At 33.8% G+C, this 13,593-nt stretch overlaps 1 protein-coding gene across 1 annotated transcript in view; it reads right to left on the bottom strand.

Annotated features, from left to right (window-relative positions):
• The window catches only part of HERC4 (HECT and RLD domain containing E3 ubiquitin protein ligase 4), a 115,891-nt gene that overhangs the window by 61,094 nt on the left and 41,204 nt on the right, over positions 1-13,593 (bottom strand). Inside the window, 2 exon segments of the mRNA XM_079135765.1 lie at positions 9,192-9,322; positions 12,294-12,385. Coding sequence (XP_078991891.1) covers positions 9,192-9,322; positions 12,294-12,385 — 223 coding nt within the window.

The raw sequence follows: 13,593 nt of genomic DNA, 5'->3' as shown, positions 1-13,593 counted from the left end.
AAAATACCAAACTTAGTTGGCTTTTTTTTTTTTAAGATGTTGATAGATGTTTATTTTTATTCCTTTATTTATATGCGGTGCTGACAATAGAACCCACTGCCTCACACACGCTAGGCAAGTGCTCTATCACTGAGTCACAATCCCAGTCACCCAGCTGGCTTTAATGACCAGTTCTACCAACCTTTTGGGTTTACTTTTAAAAGACAGAAAATAAGGATACATGTCTCAATTTGTCATAATAAATTTGATAAAAGAACCTTGACAAAAATAAGGAAAAACTGTGCATCAAGTTCAATGATACTATTCAACAAAATATTTTCACAAACCAAACCCAGTACTATATAAAAAGGATAGCATGTAATAACCAAATCAGAGTAACGCCAGATAAACAAAGCTGTTGTTAACTAGAAAATTTCATTAACATAATTTGCCACATTAACAGATTAAAGCAGGAAAAAAAGAGATCATCTTGAAAGAAGCTAAAAATCTAACAACTGTTCACAATAAAAACTAGGAATAAAAGGAAAATTTCTTAATCTGATAAAGGTTATCTACAAAAATCTTACAACAAACAATGAAATAGTGGAAGCTTTCTTATAGAGAAGAAACAGGACATGATGTCTTGATCTTCAGCACTTCTAGTTAACATTAGGGAATACAATTATATAAATGTTAAGTAAAAATAACAAAGAAACAACTAGACTGATTTGCAGATACGACTTTATACATGAATGAGTTATTAGTAACCGTTCAGCAAGGTGACAGTATTCAAGTTCAAAGTACACACAGTACTTAATTTATGGCAACGGTGGCATGATAGAGGAAGAGGGTGAAGGACTTTCAAAATTATAGCAAGAGAGACAAATTCTAAAGAATGATAGAATAGGATGCACCAAAAATCTGTTTCCCCACCTAGATAACAATTACACTGGCAGAGTCTATCTGATATACCCATTTTTTAATTATGCAGCCTATTTAAAGTTTGCAATTTCTAGGAGATGGGTTAAATGGGAAATTGTAGCTAATTCAAGGAAATTTCAGCTCTTATCCCAGCAGTAGCTACTCTTTTTTTTAGACAGACACATAATAATCACATGTATTGATTGGGTACAATGTGATATTTTGACACATATATACAATGTGCTACTGCACATCAAACATGGTAATCAGCATATCTATCACCTCAACCATTTATCATTTGTGTATTCACAAAACATTGTTTCCTGAAATATACAATAAATTACTAACTATAATAATCACCTAGAACTTAAACCTCTATGTTTCTGCCCCCTCATTTACCAATTCTTCCTATTTTCCCTTGCCTCTACCCTTCCTAGTCTGATAACCACAATTCTAGTCTTCTATAAGATCAAAGTTTTTAGTTTCCTTATGAGTCAGTACGTGTACAATTTGTCTTTCTGTACCTGACTGATTTCACTTAATATTCAATTGCCATCACGTTGCTCCTGTTCTTCAAGATCATAGATATGATGGAATGGGATATGCCTGACTCACAAGGAAAGAGCCATCACTGAATTTCCATCTTTATACTCCTTACTTATATTTGTTTCCAGGCCAGTCATCCAATGTGGCCTCTTAATGGCAACAGTTGCAGTGGATTTTGTACATACAGGGGTCATGATAAACAAAACACAAAATTAAATCAAGTAAAAGATAAAGATGATAAAACCAAGAGGTTCAATAAACATGAGATGTAGAGGCTCCTGCTAGAGTAACATGACATAGTGTTTTTCATTAAACATTTTTATTTAATAAGTAAAAGGAGCACACCATACATTCATTTCTAGAATGCAAGGATGGTTCAAAATACAGAAAAACAATGTGGTATAACTTATTAACAGAACAAAGGAGAAAAACATGTTATGATTCAAACAGCTAGAAAACGAGCACTGGACAAACTTGAACACACTTTTTACAGTAAAAATAAACAAAACTACAAAAAAACTGACAAAGTAGGAAGAAACAGAAAAATTACCCTAACATAAGGAAAGCTAATGAAAACCCAACAGCCGACAGCCAAAAGTGGTGGGCTAGAGGAAAGTTGCATCCCTCGTTGCTCTGTGGCTCGGGATTTAAGCAGGAGTATTGCTTCTAAGCGAGGAGGATGAAAACACGATTTCACTAAAACTCAATATTGTACAGAGTGTCTTAGAGACTAAGAAATTTGGGTATATTAAACAAAGAAGAAAGACCACATTAGCCAGCAGGAGCAGTAACTATGCTGGTTCAACACAGATGGAGTGATAACAGAGTGAAAAGTAACAGATTTAGTACGAAAAACCTGACATCAGAAAGGCAGTCTACCTTTAGCTGATTCAGAGGCTGTACTGTGCACTGGTGCTTAAAAAGTGCCCAGTGTTTGAGTGGTTAGCATATTATGTAAAGTTCTCAGATTGATCTCTATATCCACAGGCATTAGTTCTGCAATTTGTTGAGTTAATCAACTATTTTGATGATGATGATGGATCTCCTTGTGTACTTAAATATTTTTTTTTTGGGAGGGGAAGATTCTGGGAATTGAACCTATAATGAGCTATTCTTGCCTGGGAGTTCTTCATATGCATCCTTTTCAAAAATATACAATCTGATCAACCTTTGCTTCTAAGTTCTAAACCATTAGGACAGGTCTTATAATAGCAGATCAACTTGGATATTTTACTCTATGTTATAATTTGGAGCTTTGCATGAATATTGTGTAGATGCAGTTCAGATATTGTACTGGGTGCTTCCTCTGTGTAAACTCAATGCTCTCAGAAGCAAAACTCCACATCCAAGATATTTTAATAAACTATATGTTCCATTAAAAAAAAAAAAAAAAAAAAAAGAGTGCCCAGTGTTTCCCAACTGGCCATGGGGAGCTGAGCCCAGCACCACCCTGGGGCAGCCATACTGCAGCTCCTGTTGTGAAAGCCGGGAGATCTCAGCAAACATGCCTATGCTGTCTCAGCAAGCAACTACAGTGCAGCCTAGGCTGTACCTAGTGGAACAGAAGCAAAACAGGCACACAGAATATATTACCCAGGAAGATGCAAATTGGAAAAGCAAAGGGAAGCCCAACTTGCTTCACCCTTTGAGTCTGGCAGTTCACGTGACCAGATAAAGTAAGCCAGGAATTTGAACAAGTGGATGTGTTAGGGACTAAGCCTGGGAAGGGGCTGAAGGACTGGCCCTCCCACCCCAGGGGTAGAATCCTTGGGAGGCTCCTGAGATTCAGACTCCCAGCAGAGATCAGCAACCACCAGGCCCTAACCCTAACATCTCTCCAGAGCAGACACCACACAACAAAACACCTAAGGTCTGAATAGACCTAAGACCCACCATAGAATTCCCTTCATATAGAACTCTGCAGCAGAGTGCATCCATCTGGTCTCTGCAGACAAAAGTTCACCTGACAATACTTCACATTCCATCCATTCTACCTCATACTGGGAAAAGAGAAGCTGAGAATTATTTGAACCAACTATGGTCTTAGGCTACTCTAAGTAGGAGGAGGAAAGGAGGAAAGGGTTAATAATCCTCAACCCTTGCTCTCACTCTAAGGTCTGAAGAAGAAATTGAAAGACAGGCACAGACAGTGACCATCTATTCTTGTCTACTATTTTGACCACCTCAGTGGAAATGATTCCTTAATTTCTCATTAAGAATCTTTTTTCTTTTTGTTTTTTATTTTTGTGTATGTTTTGCTGGGCAGATTGGTTCATGGGTATATATTACATGTTTATTTCTTTTTTCCTCATTTTTAGCATTTTTAAAAGTAATTATTTTTCCTTGCTTTGTCTTTTGAGGGTTAGGGTTTTTGATTAGTATATTTTGGCTTTGTTTTCTATTGTTTTCATTGTTTCTCTTATTTCTCTCTCTCTCTTCTGGTAACAGCTGAATTCTATTACTCTTTCACTCTCCCTTCACTTTGTTACTTCTATTTTTTCTACTTCCTTATAACCATTACATGCTACATGTTTTCTGCATTTCTCTTATCACTTTTTGAAATTGTAAACTCTTTTCTACTTTTCTATAACATTTTTTTCTCTTAATTAACTGCATTCTTACCACTTTTACCACTAATTGGTTCATATAACTCCTGCTCCCCAACATTAATGCCTGTGGATGGCACAGTTGACACCTGCTGTTTGCTTTCATGCCAGATAGTTAATGGTTACTATTGTTTTTGCTATTGACAATTGCTGTCCCCATCATTTGTTTTTTGTGGCAATTAACATTGTAGATATCATGGTAGGAACCAAGTATTTAGTTTAATGTTATAAATTGTTTGCATTGATTGTTGCTGTTGATTGTTTGCCCCTACTCTGTGATGTGCTGGAACCTACAGGGACACCGCAAGTTCACAGGGTAGAAACTCTACTACTGAAATCAAGTCAATCAAAAACGCACCTTGCTCTACACATGAATTAATGACACTCAATCTTCAGCTATACTTTAATACAAAAAAAAAAAAAAAAAAAAACAGAAGAGACAAAAACCCAAACTAACAACCAGGCCCCAAGTACAAATGTCTAGAGGTAGGTCACCAGGTCTCACCTACAGAGAGCCAGTGCTATAGCACAAACAGAGAGAAATAAACAAAGGCTTTGGATACCTCACCTACAAAGGAGTCTCAATCTAGATCACTCTAGGACACTTTAGCCAGTAAAGACTGTGCCTTAAAAAGGTCTACACGTAAGAGCAGGAAAGAAATCCTTCCCACCAGTTGCAAAAAAAACCCAACATAATACAATATGAAAAAACAAGCTAAGACAATACCTCCTAAAGTAAATAATTCACCAGCAAATGACCCAAAAAATACTGACGTAGATGAAATGTCAGATAAGAAATTCAAAGAACCATTATAAAAATGATCAATAAATTCCAAGGGAACACAGAAAAGCAACTGAATTAAAGGAACTCAGTAAAAAATATGAATGAGAAATTCAATGAGGAGACAGAAATATTGAAAAAGAACTGAACAGAAATCTTGGTAATGTAAAACTTAATAAATCAAATAAAATATTCAGTTGAAAGTCTCTCCAATGGAGTAGACCATGCTAAAGACAGAATCTCAGAGCTGGAAGACACAGTGGCCAGCACTGAACATTGAGACAGTATTTTAAAGAAAGACAGAAAGAAAGGAAAAAAGTAACTGTGATCAGACTATATAAGAACTCTAGGAAAACATTAATAGATGAAATTTAAGAATCACTGCAATTTAGGAGGGTTGTGCAATAATGGGCTAGTAGAATGAACAAATTCTTAAGGGAAACATTAACAGAAAGTTTTCCAAACCTTCAGAATGAGATGGACCATCCAGATACAGGGGGCATTCAGAAACCCAAAGAGACAAAATTTAAAAAGAACTACTCTACCTCACATCATAATTAAAATGCCTAACATACAGACCAAGGATAGAATTTTAAAAACCTCAAGAGTAAACTATCAGGTCAAATTTAGAGGCAAGACACACATGGTGGCACATGCCTATAATCCCAGTGGCTTGGGAGACTAAGGAAGGAGGACTGAGTTCAAAGCCAGCCTCAGCAACTTAGTGAGGCTCTAAACAACTCAACAAAATCCTGTTTCTAAATTTTAAAAAAATCAAAATTAAAATTAAAAATTAAAAAAATAATTTAGAGGCAAGTCAATCAGAATCACTTCGGATTTCTCAGCACAAACTGGACAAGCCAGGAGGGCTTGGAATAATGTGCTCCAAGTCCTGAAAGAAAATAACTGTCAAGCAAGACCGCTATATACAACATAACTATCCTTCAAAATCAAAGATGAAATAAAAACCTTCCAAGATGAGAAGAAATTATAAGAATTCATAACTATAAAACCCACATTGTAGAACTTAAATAAATACTGCACACAAAGGAAACAATAAACATCAGAGTTCACAAAAGAACAAATATCATTTGGAAAAGTAGTTAAGCAAATGAAAAACAGGACCAAATAAAACATGATAAATAAATAAAAATGGGAGGAATTAATAAACATCCCTCTATATAAAACTGAATGCAAACGGGTCTTCACTCTCCAAATAAAAGACACAGGCTGGAAAAATGGATTAAAAAATAATACCCAAGTAAATGTTGTTTGCAAGAGACGCAACTTACAGGTAAAAGACCATCACATGCTGAAAGTAAAAAGATGAAAATTGATATACCATGCAAATAGAGCCCCCAAATAAGCAGGAATAGCTACTCTTATATCTGATAAAACAGATTTCACACCAAAATTAATCAGAAGAAACAAAAAAGGTCACTTCATACTGGTAAAGGGAACAATCCAACAAGATAAAACAATAATATTTATGCCCCAAACATGGGTGTAACTAACTACATAAGAGACACTACTCAAATTAAAGGCTCAGATAGATTCCAATATAATGATACTGGGTGAATTCAACACACTTCTTTCACCCTTGTATAGGTCATCTGGACATAAACTCAGTAAAGACTCTTTGGATCTGAAAATATTATAAATCAAATGGACCTAACAGACGTCTACAGAATATTCATCCAACAACAGCCAAATACACTTCATTCTCAGCAGCTCATGGAACCTTCTCCAAAATAGACCATACATTTAAGCCACAAAGCAACTTAGAAAATAACAAGAAATTGATACAAGAATTGACAAAGGTACCAAAAACACTAGAGAAAAGAAATCCTTTTTAACAAATGGTGTTGGGCCAATTGGTTATTCATATGGAGAAGAATAAAACTAGACCCTTATCTATCACCCTGCACAAACACCAACTAAAACTTGGTCAAAGATCTCAGAATTAGACCTATGCAGCTCCTAGAAGAAAACGTAGTGTCAACATTCCAGTTTTTAGGCACATGCATCGACTTTCTCAAAAAGACACCTAAAGCTCAGGAAATAATGCCAAGAGTTAATAAATGGGATGGCATCAAATTAAAAAGCTTCTGCACAGCAAAGAAAACAATTAAGAATGTGAAAAGATAACCTGTAGAATGGGAGAAAAATCTTTGCTAGCTACTCTTATGACACAGAGGATTAATGTCTAAACTATATAAGGAGTTCAAAAACTGAACACCAAAAAAAAAATCAATTAATAAATGAACAAATGAATTAAACAGACACTTCTCAAAAGATATACCTATAAAAATGTTAAACAAAATCATATTCAGAGACCATCATATTCAAAGGTCAAGGACCACTGATCAAACAAGGTAAAGATTCCCACTTTCAACACTTCTATTCAACGTAGTCCTGATGGTCAAGCCAGAACAATGTGGCAGGAAATAAATAGCAAAGTGGAAATGGAGAAGTAAAATTATACATGTAGGCAGATGAAATCACTGTATACGTAGAACACTCTATTAAAGTATACGCGCGCGCGCGCGCACACACACACACACACACACACACACACACATACAAAACCCATCTGTTACAATAAAGCAAATTCTGCAAAGCAGCAGCATAGAAGCTTAAAGAAAATAAGCATCCCATGTTCATGGACAGAAGGCTGTATTAAGATAATTACTTATGATAAAAAAAAGCAAGGTACAGATTCTATATAAATAACTACTAAAATTCCAACATTTTTTGCAGAAATAGAAAAGCCCATCCTAAAATTCCTATGGCATCGAGAGATTACAATAGTTAAGATGCTTTTGAAAAGGAAAAAAAAAGTTGGTGAACTCACACTTTCTGGTCTCAAAACTTACTACAAAGGTGTAAGTAATGCAAACAAAGTGGTCTGGCATACAAACCAATGGAACAGAATAGACAACCTAGAAATAAATTCTAGTTTAATATGTTCAAATGATTTTCAACAAGTGTGCCAAGAACATTCAATGGGGGAAAGGTCAATCTTTTTTATATGAATGGTCAGGGAAAACTGGACATCTATTTACATGCTAAGAATGAAGGTGAACCCTTTATTTCATACCACATACAAAAATTAAATCCAAATGAGTCACCCATCTAAATCTAAAAGCTAAAATTATAAAACTTAGAAGAAAACAGGGTAAAACTGGATTCAGTGATCACTTCTTGGATATGACACAAAAGACATAGGCAACAAAGAACAAAGTAGATGAACAGTACTTTATGAAAAGTAAAAATTTTTGTGCACGAAAAGATACTATTAGGGCTAGGGCTGGAGCTCAGTGGTAAGAGCTTGCCTAGCATATGTGAGGCACTGGGTTCTATCCTCAAGACCACATAAAAATAAATAAATGAATAGATAAAGTTAAAAAAAAAAAAAAAAAGACACTATTAGGTGCAGTGGTACATGCCTGTATTCAACTACTCAAGAACCACATGAAGGCCAGGAGCCTGGGGTCAGCGTAGACAACACAGCAACACCCTCATAAAATACATATTGTAAAGATAATAAAGAAATAATTTATCCAAAAGGATTGGGGGAGACACTATCAACATAATACAAGGGCAACCCAAAGAATGGAAGAAAACAGCTCTAAATCTTGTATTTGAGAGAAGATGAACATCCAGAACACAGAGAAAACTCTTAAATCCCAAACCTGGGTTCAAAAATGGGAATAGAATTTGAACATTTCCCCAAAGATGTACAATAGTCAATAAGCACATAAAAAAATACTTAGCATCAGTAAACATCAGGGAAATGCAAATCAAAACCACAATGAGATACCACCTCCCACCTACCACAGGGGCTACTTGAAAAGACAAACTGGGAGAGGGGTGGGAATGAGAAAGACCATAGAATGAATCAGACATAACTTGCCTATGTTCAAATAGAATACATGATCAGTGTAACTCCATATCATGAACAACCAAAACATGGCAAGTTTTTCTCCATGTATGCATGATAAGTCAAAATACATTCTACTGTCATACGTAACTAAAAAGTACAAATTAAAAAATAAAGAAAAAAGAAACTAACAAGTATTCTTAAGGATATGGATAAAATGGAAACCTGTGAACTGTTAGAAATATATAATGATATAGCCACTGTGGAAAACAGTAGAACAGTTCCTAAAAGAAACAAAAATATAACCACTACATAAAAGATGGCTCTCCTTCACTGATGATTTCTTAACATCAAATTAAACATTCAGGGGGAAATGTTTCATCTCAGATTACTAAATACCTATAACAATTTACTAAACAATCCCTAAAGAATCATAGTATCAAGACCAAAATACTCGTTTTCTATAACACCTTACCTTCCACAAGCAATCTGAGTGACAATGCTCCCCATAAGTTCAAAAACTTTCCTTGGGTTTATTTCATGACTGGTAGAGTTATGACCCAACTGACCATACCCTCCAGCTCCAAAAGTAAACACTCCACCTTCCTAAAAAAAAGACAAAACCATTTAGTACAAGGCCTAATACAAGAAAATAACTGATCTTCAGAAAAATAAGCTGATCTTAAATATGGACTCAATTTTGTCTCTTACATAGTCTTCAAAATTTAACAATTAACAGATGATTCGTTCAAGAATATAAAATGTCTTCAAACTAAGAGAATTCCAGGTTGAAGGGTATATAATTATCACATACTTTACAAAATTAAAAACATCAAACAACTTAATGTCTTGGTTTTTTTTTTCTTTTTTCAATTTCTTGCTGATTACTTATTTGCATTGCCTTACCATCATTGTATTCTTGGATTCAAAGTACACTTTTATAAAGTTTCACAAATACCTAAAAATAGGACCATTTTCAGCTTGCAAGCTAGTTATGCTTCGAAAATAAATCTCTGCATAAAGTGCATGCAACCAGAGCGCACAAATAAAGTATTTTAAGCACATAGTGCAATAATATAGATGTTCTTAAAAATTTTATTATAAAAACACATAACTGGATTAGAGGTCATGTATTTTAAAAAATAATCTATGATGACAACAGAACCACCATCAGTATTTTTCATTTCAACTACGTTTCTTCACAGCTGTAGCTATATATGCAATTTTATATCCTTTCATCACCTAGGAGCACAATTTTTACATATTCCAATATAAACCAATTTTCCTTTTTAAAATTTATAAAGTATCAAATGTATAAAAGTAGAAAGAAAATATAATTTTTATATAGCCATCATTCATTTACAGTAAGTGGCAAAAGGATGGAATCTTATTATATTTATGCCTCCTCTTTACCTTTTTGAGGAGTACTTTATGTGAAAAAACAAGCACGGAATGCTTTAAATTTTTGGTCATCAAATCAATTTCCACATATAGGTGTATGTATATATGCAATGGCATAAGTCTCTAACAAATGCTATTACCACACTCACAAAATTAATACTAATTTCTTAAATCATCTAAAATCCAGGCCATGTTTTGTTTTTAATTTTTGCTTTTTGCAGTACTGGGGCTCACTCTCAGGGCCTCATGGATACTCAGGCAACCGTTCTACAAATGAGTTATATCCCAGTCCTTTTTAAGTTTTATTTTCAGACAGGGTCTCATCAGGTTACCCAGGCTGGCCTCAAACTTCTTATCCTTTTGCCTCAGTCTCCCAAGTAGCTGGGATTACAAGTGTGCAATTGTGGTGTTTTTTTAATAGCAAAACTATGACCTTTGATATAAAATTTCATTATCTCTGGGGTAGATTCTTAAGTGGGATTGCTAAGTCAAAAGGTTTATCTATATGATTTACATAATGAATTTGCAAGTGAACTTTAAAAAATTTCACGTTTACAGTGGTGTCTTCAAACTCATTAACGCTGCATGTCTTTCCACTTATTGTTTTTTTAAATCAGCTTTTAAATCTTTTCTAATGTAAGTTTTCTTAATGTTGTCATCCTAATGTAGGTTATGCATAAGGAAGTTGCTTCATAAAGCAATGCTAATCTATGCACAAGAAATTCTTGCACAAAAGTAAAAGATACATAGATATGGAACATATATTCTAACTTAAAGGAAAATAAAATATTTACTTTGGGGATTTTTAAACCTAGTTTTCTTTAAAATAATGTATGCTAAAAATTCTAGTGAACAAACATCACCAATCATTTTCTTCTGAAAGATGTATGCAGAAGATTGGTAGAAAAAGCATTTTTTAAACTTCCAATAGATAGTGACTATCCTGGGACAGTAAGTGGTTACTCAATAGACTGAATTTGAAAACCATTATTAGACTTCTATTACAAAATTGCCATACAAAACATCTTTACATTTTGACATAAAATATTTTTAGTTATTTCTACATAGCATTATTTCTTCCAAATATCAGACAGAATGACTAAAACTCATAAAACTTGCCAAAATTATTAAAATAAGACTTCACTTATTACATTTGTAATTTAAATGATTTTTTAAAAATCAATAAAATATAACAGGACTGGCAAGTATTTACAGTAAAAGTTTTCTTACGAACAGCTAGTAAGATAAAATATTTAAACGTTAACTTTTATAATTGGTCATTTTTTCAAAGTTCACTAAATTTGACAATGACTAAGAATAATCTTTGTCATGTCAAAATTCCCAACATGAGAATAAGAGTTCAGAATTTGAAAGCCTATTAAAAGGTAATTCCTTCTTAATTTTATCTACTCTGTAGGACAAAGATAAAGAAATAAAAGTACCATTTTCTAATTTAGTCAATGAAAACCTTGTCAAATTCACACGAATTTCGTAGTTCACACGAATGACTACAATAAATAATTTTTCAGTTAAAGTTAATGGAATGGGTTTTTTTTTTTTTTTTTCCTATTGCTTTTTGTTTTCGGTGCTGGGAATTGGTGTTCTCTCATGCTAAGCAAGAGCTCTACCAGCCCAAATAGTTTCATTTTCATTTAACTTCTAGTCACTAGAAAACTAAGCAGTGCTGATGGTGAGTTGGCACGTACCCAAGAAAGTGAGAGGTGAAAAGTTTAAAGTCATCGACAAACCATGTTGAAAGCTCATTATAACTGCACAATACTCAGGCTATGAATAACAGAAATTCAGTATCCTCTACTACATTATAAAATATAAGTCAAATAGAAACTAAATTCAAATTAGGTAAAGCTTTGTAATATAAATGGAACTGACACACATAGCACAGCAAACCTGATGAACTAAATGGGATATTTTTTTCAAAACTATTACTGAACCAGTTATGTCATATAACTGCTGACAATTCATATTTTATAATGTTAAAGCTGAAATTAAAGCAAGTTGTTTTCAAGAATAAATATCATCTAGCTTTTTTAACTAGATAAGCTATTTTTGAAATACCAATATCAACTTCAAGTTTTAATATAAAAATCATGAAACATTCACTAATTATGAAAGAACTATTATGAGTAAAAATAACAAAGTTTTAGAAATATAATACCTTGGTTAGCGCAGCTGTATGATCTTCTCCGCAACAAATATAAACTATTTTCTGAGATCTTAGTGACTTTAGTAAATTAGGAACATATCTATCTGAAAATCCAACAAGAGAGGTTAACAATATTTTTTTAAATTGAAATTCCTTTAAATGTGTTTTCTCTATAGCTTTCCAAGCTCAGAAGAGTGATGACTGAGTAATTTTAACTGAGTCAATGATTTTATAGTACAAGCCTACTAACTTGGGTTCCTAGGCCTGCCTATTCATGCTACTGTGATAAAGTAAATTTAAATAGTTAAGTGTTAAGCAACCTATATGCCAATATGCACAGAACTCAGCAATCGAGGAAGTTAAAATTTATTTAACTGCTTCTAATTTTCTATATATACAACATTCTTTATATTGGCCTTGTGATTATACTTAGCAGCCTGCAAAACCTATTTTCAGCTATTTTGTAGCAGTAATGATATATACTGTCCTATTATAGCATACTTTTCTTATATAGAATTATTATTTAATTTTTTGAGGGCATTATCAGTTGTTAACTGATCGACAACTTACTTTTATCCATTTCAGTCATCACAATTATGCTGAACTTTATGAAATTACAGTTTTTGTATATCACATATTGGCTAACCAACTACGGTTATGAAAAAAATCGGATCCAATATCCTGATTGTTTCACTGAATCTTTTTTTTTTTTTTTTTTGCGGTGCTGGGGATTGAACCCAGGGCCTTGTGCTTGCAAGGCAGGCACTCTACCGACTGAGCTATCTCCCCAGCCCGCCTGATTGTTTCAGATAGTTAAAATTTCTTACAAGTCAAAGTATGTTATTTTCAAGACTATAGCATCAATGTCAAAAGAGAAACCAACCAAAAAGTAATTTAATGACCCCAGATCATGTAAATATTTCTCCGAAACACACAGATTTAGCATTCAGGTTACTTTCCCTGAGGTTTTTGTTTTGCTTTGTTTTGGTGGAGGGGCAGTGTCGTGGAAAGCACCCAGGCCCTTCCCAGAATAATTTTAGTTTCTTTCCATTGATGGTAGCCAATAATGAAACATGCTGGTTATTACCAATTTGAAGTAATACTCTTTAACTGTCCTTTAAGAACATCCAAAAATGTTGTCTAGATATACTTTCTATAATTTACAATAAAACTCTTTTTTTGGTATCCCCACCATTCCTCCAAAATGCTATCAAAAGATATTTTTAAATTAACAACTCAGTCTTATCATCTGAAGATTTGGGCACATTTTCTCTGACACACTAAGAATCACTCATTCAACTCAAAAGATCAT

The sequence above is a fragment of the Sciurus vulgaris genome (genome assembly GCF_902686455.1).
Source record: "Sciurus vulgaris genome assembly, chromosome: 4".
In the NCBI taxonomy this organism is placed as follows: domain Eukaryota; kingdom Metazoa; phylum Chordata; class Mammalia; order Rodentia; family Sciuridae; genus Sciurus; species Sciurus vulgaris.
The sequence above is the reverse complement of the archived record's forward strand: the minus strand, read 5'-3'. Positions and strand labels throughout refer to the sequence as shown.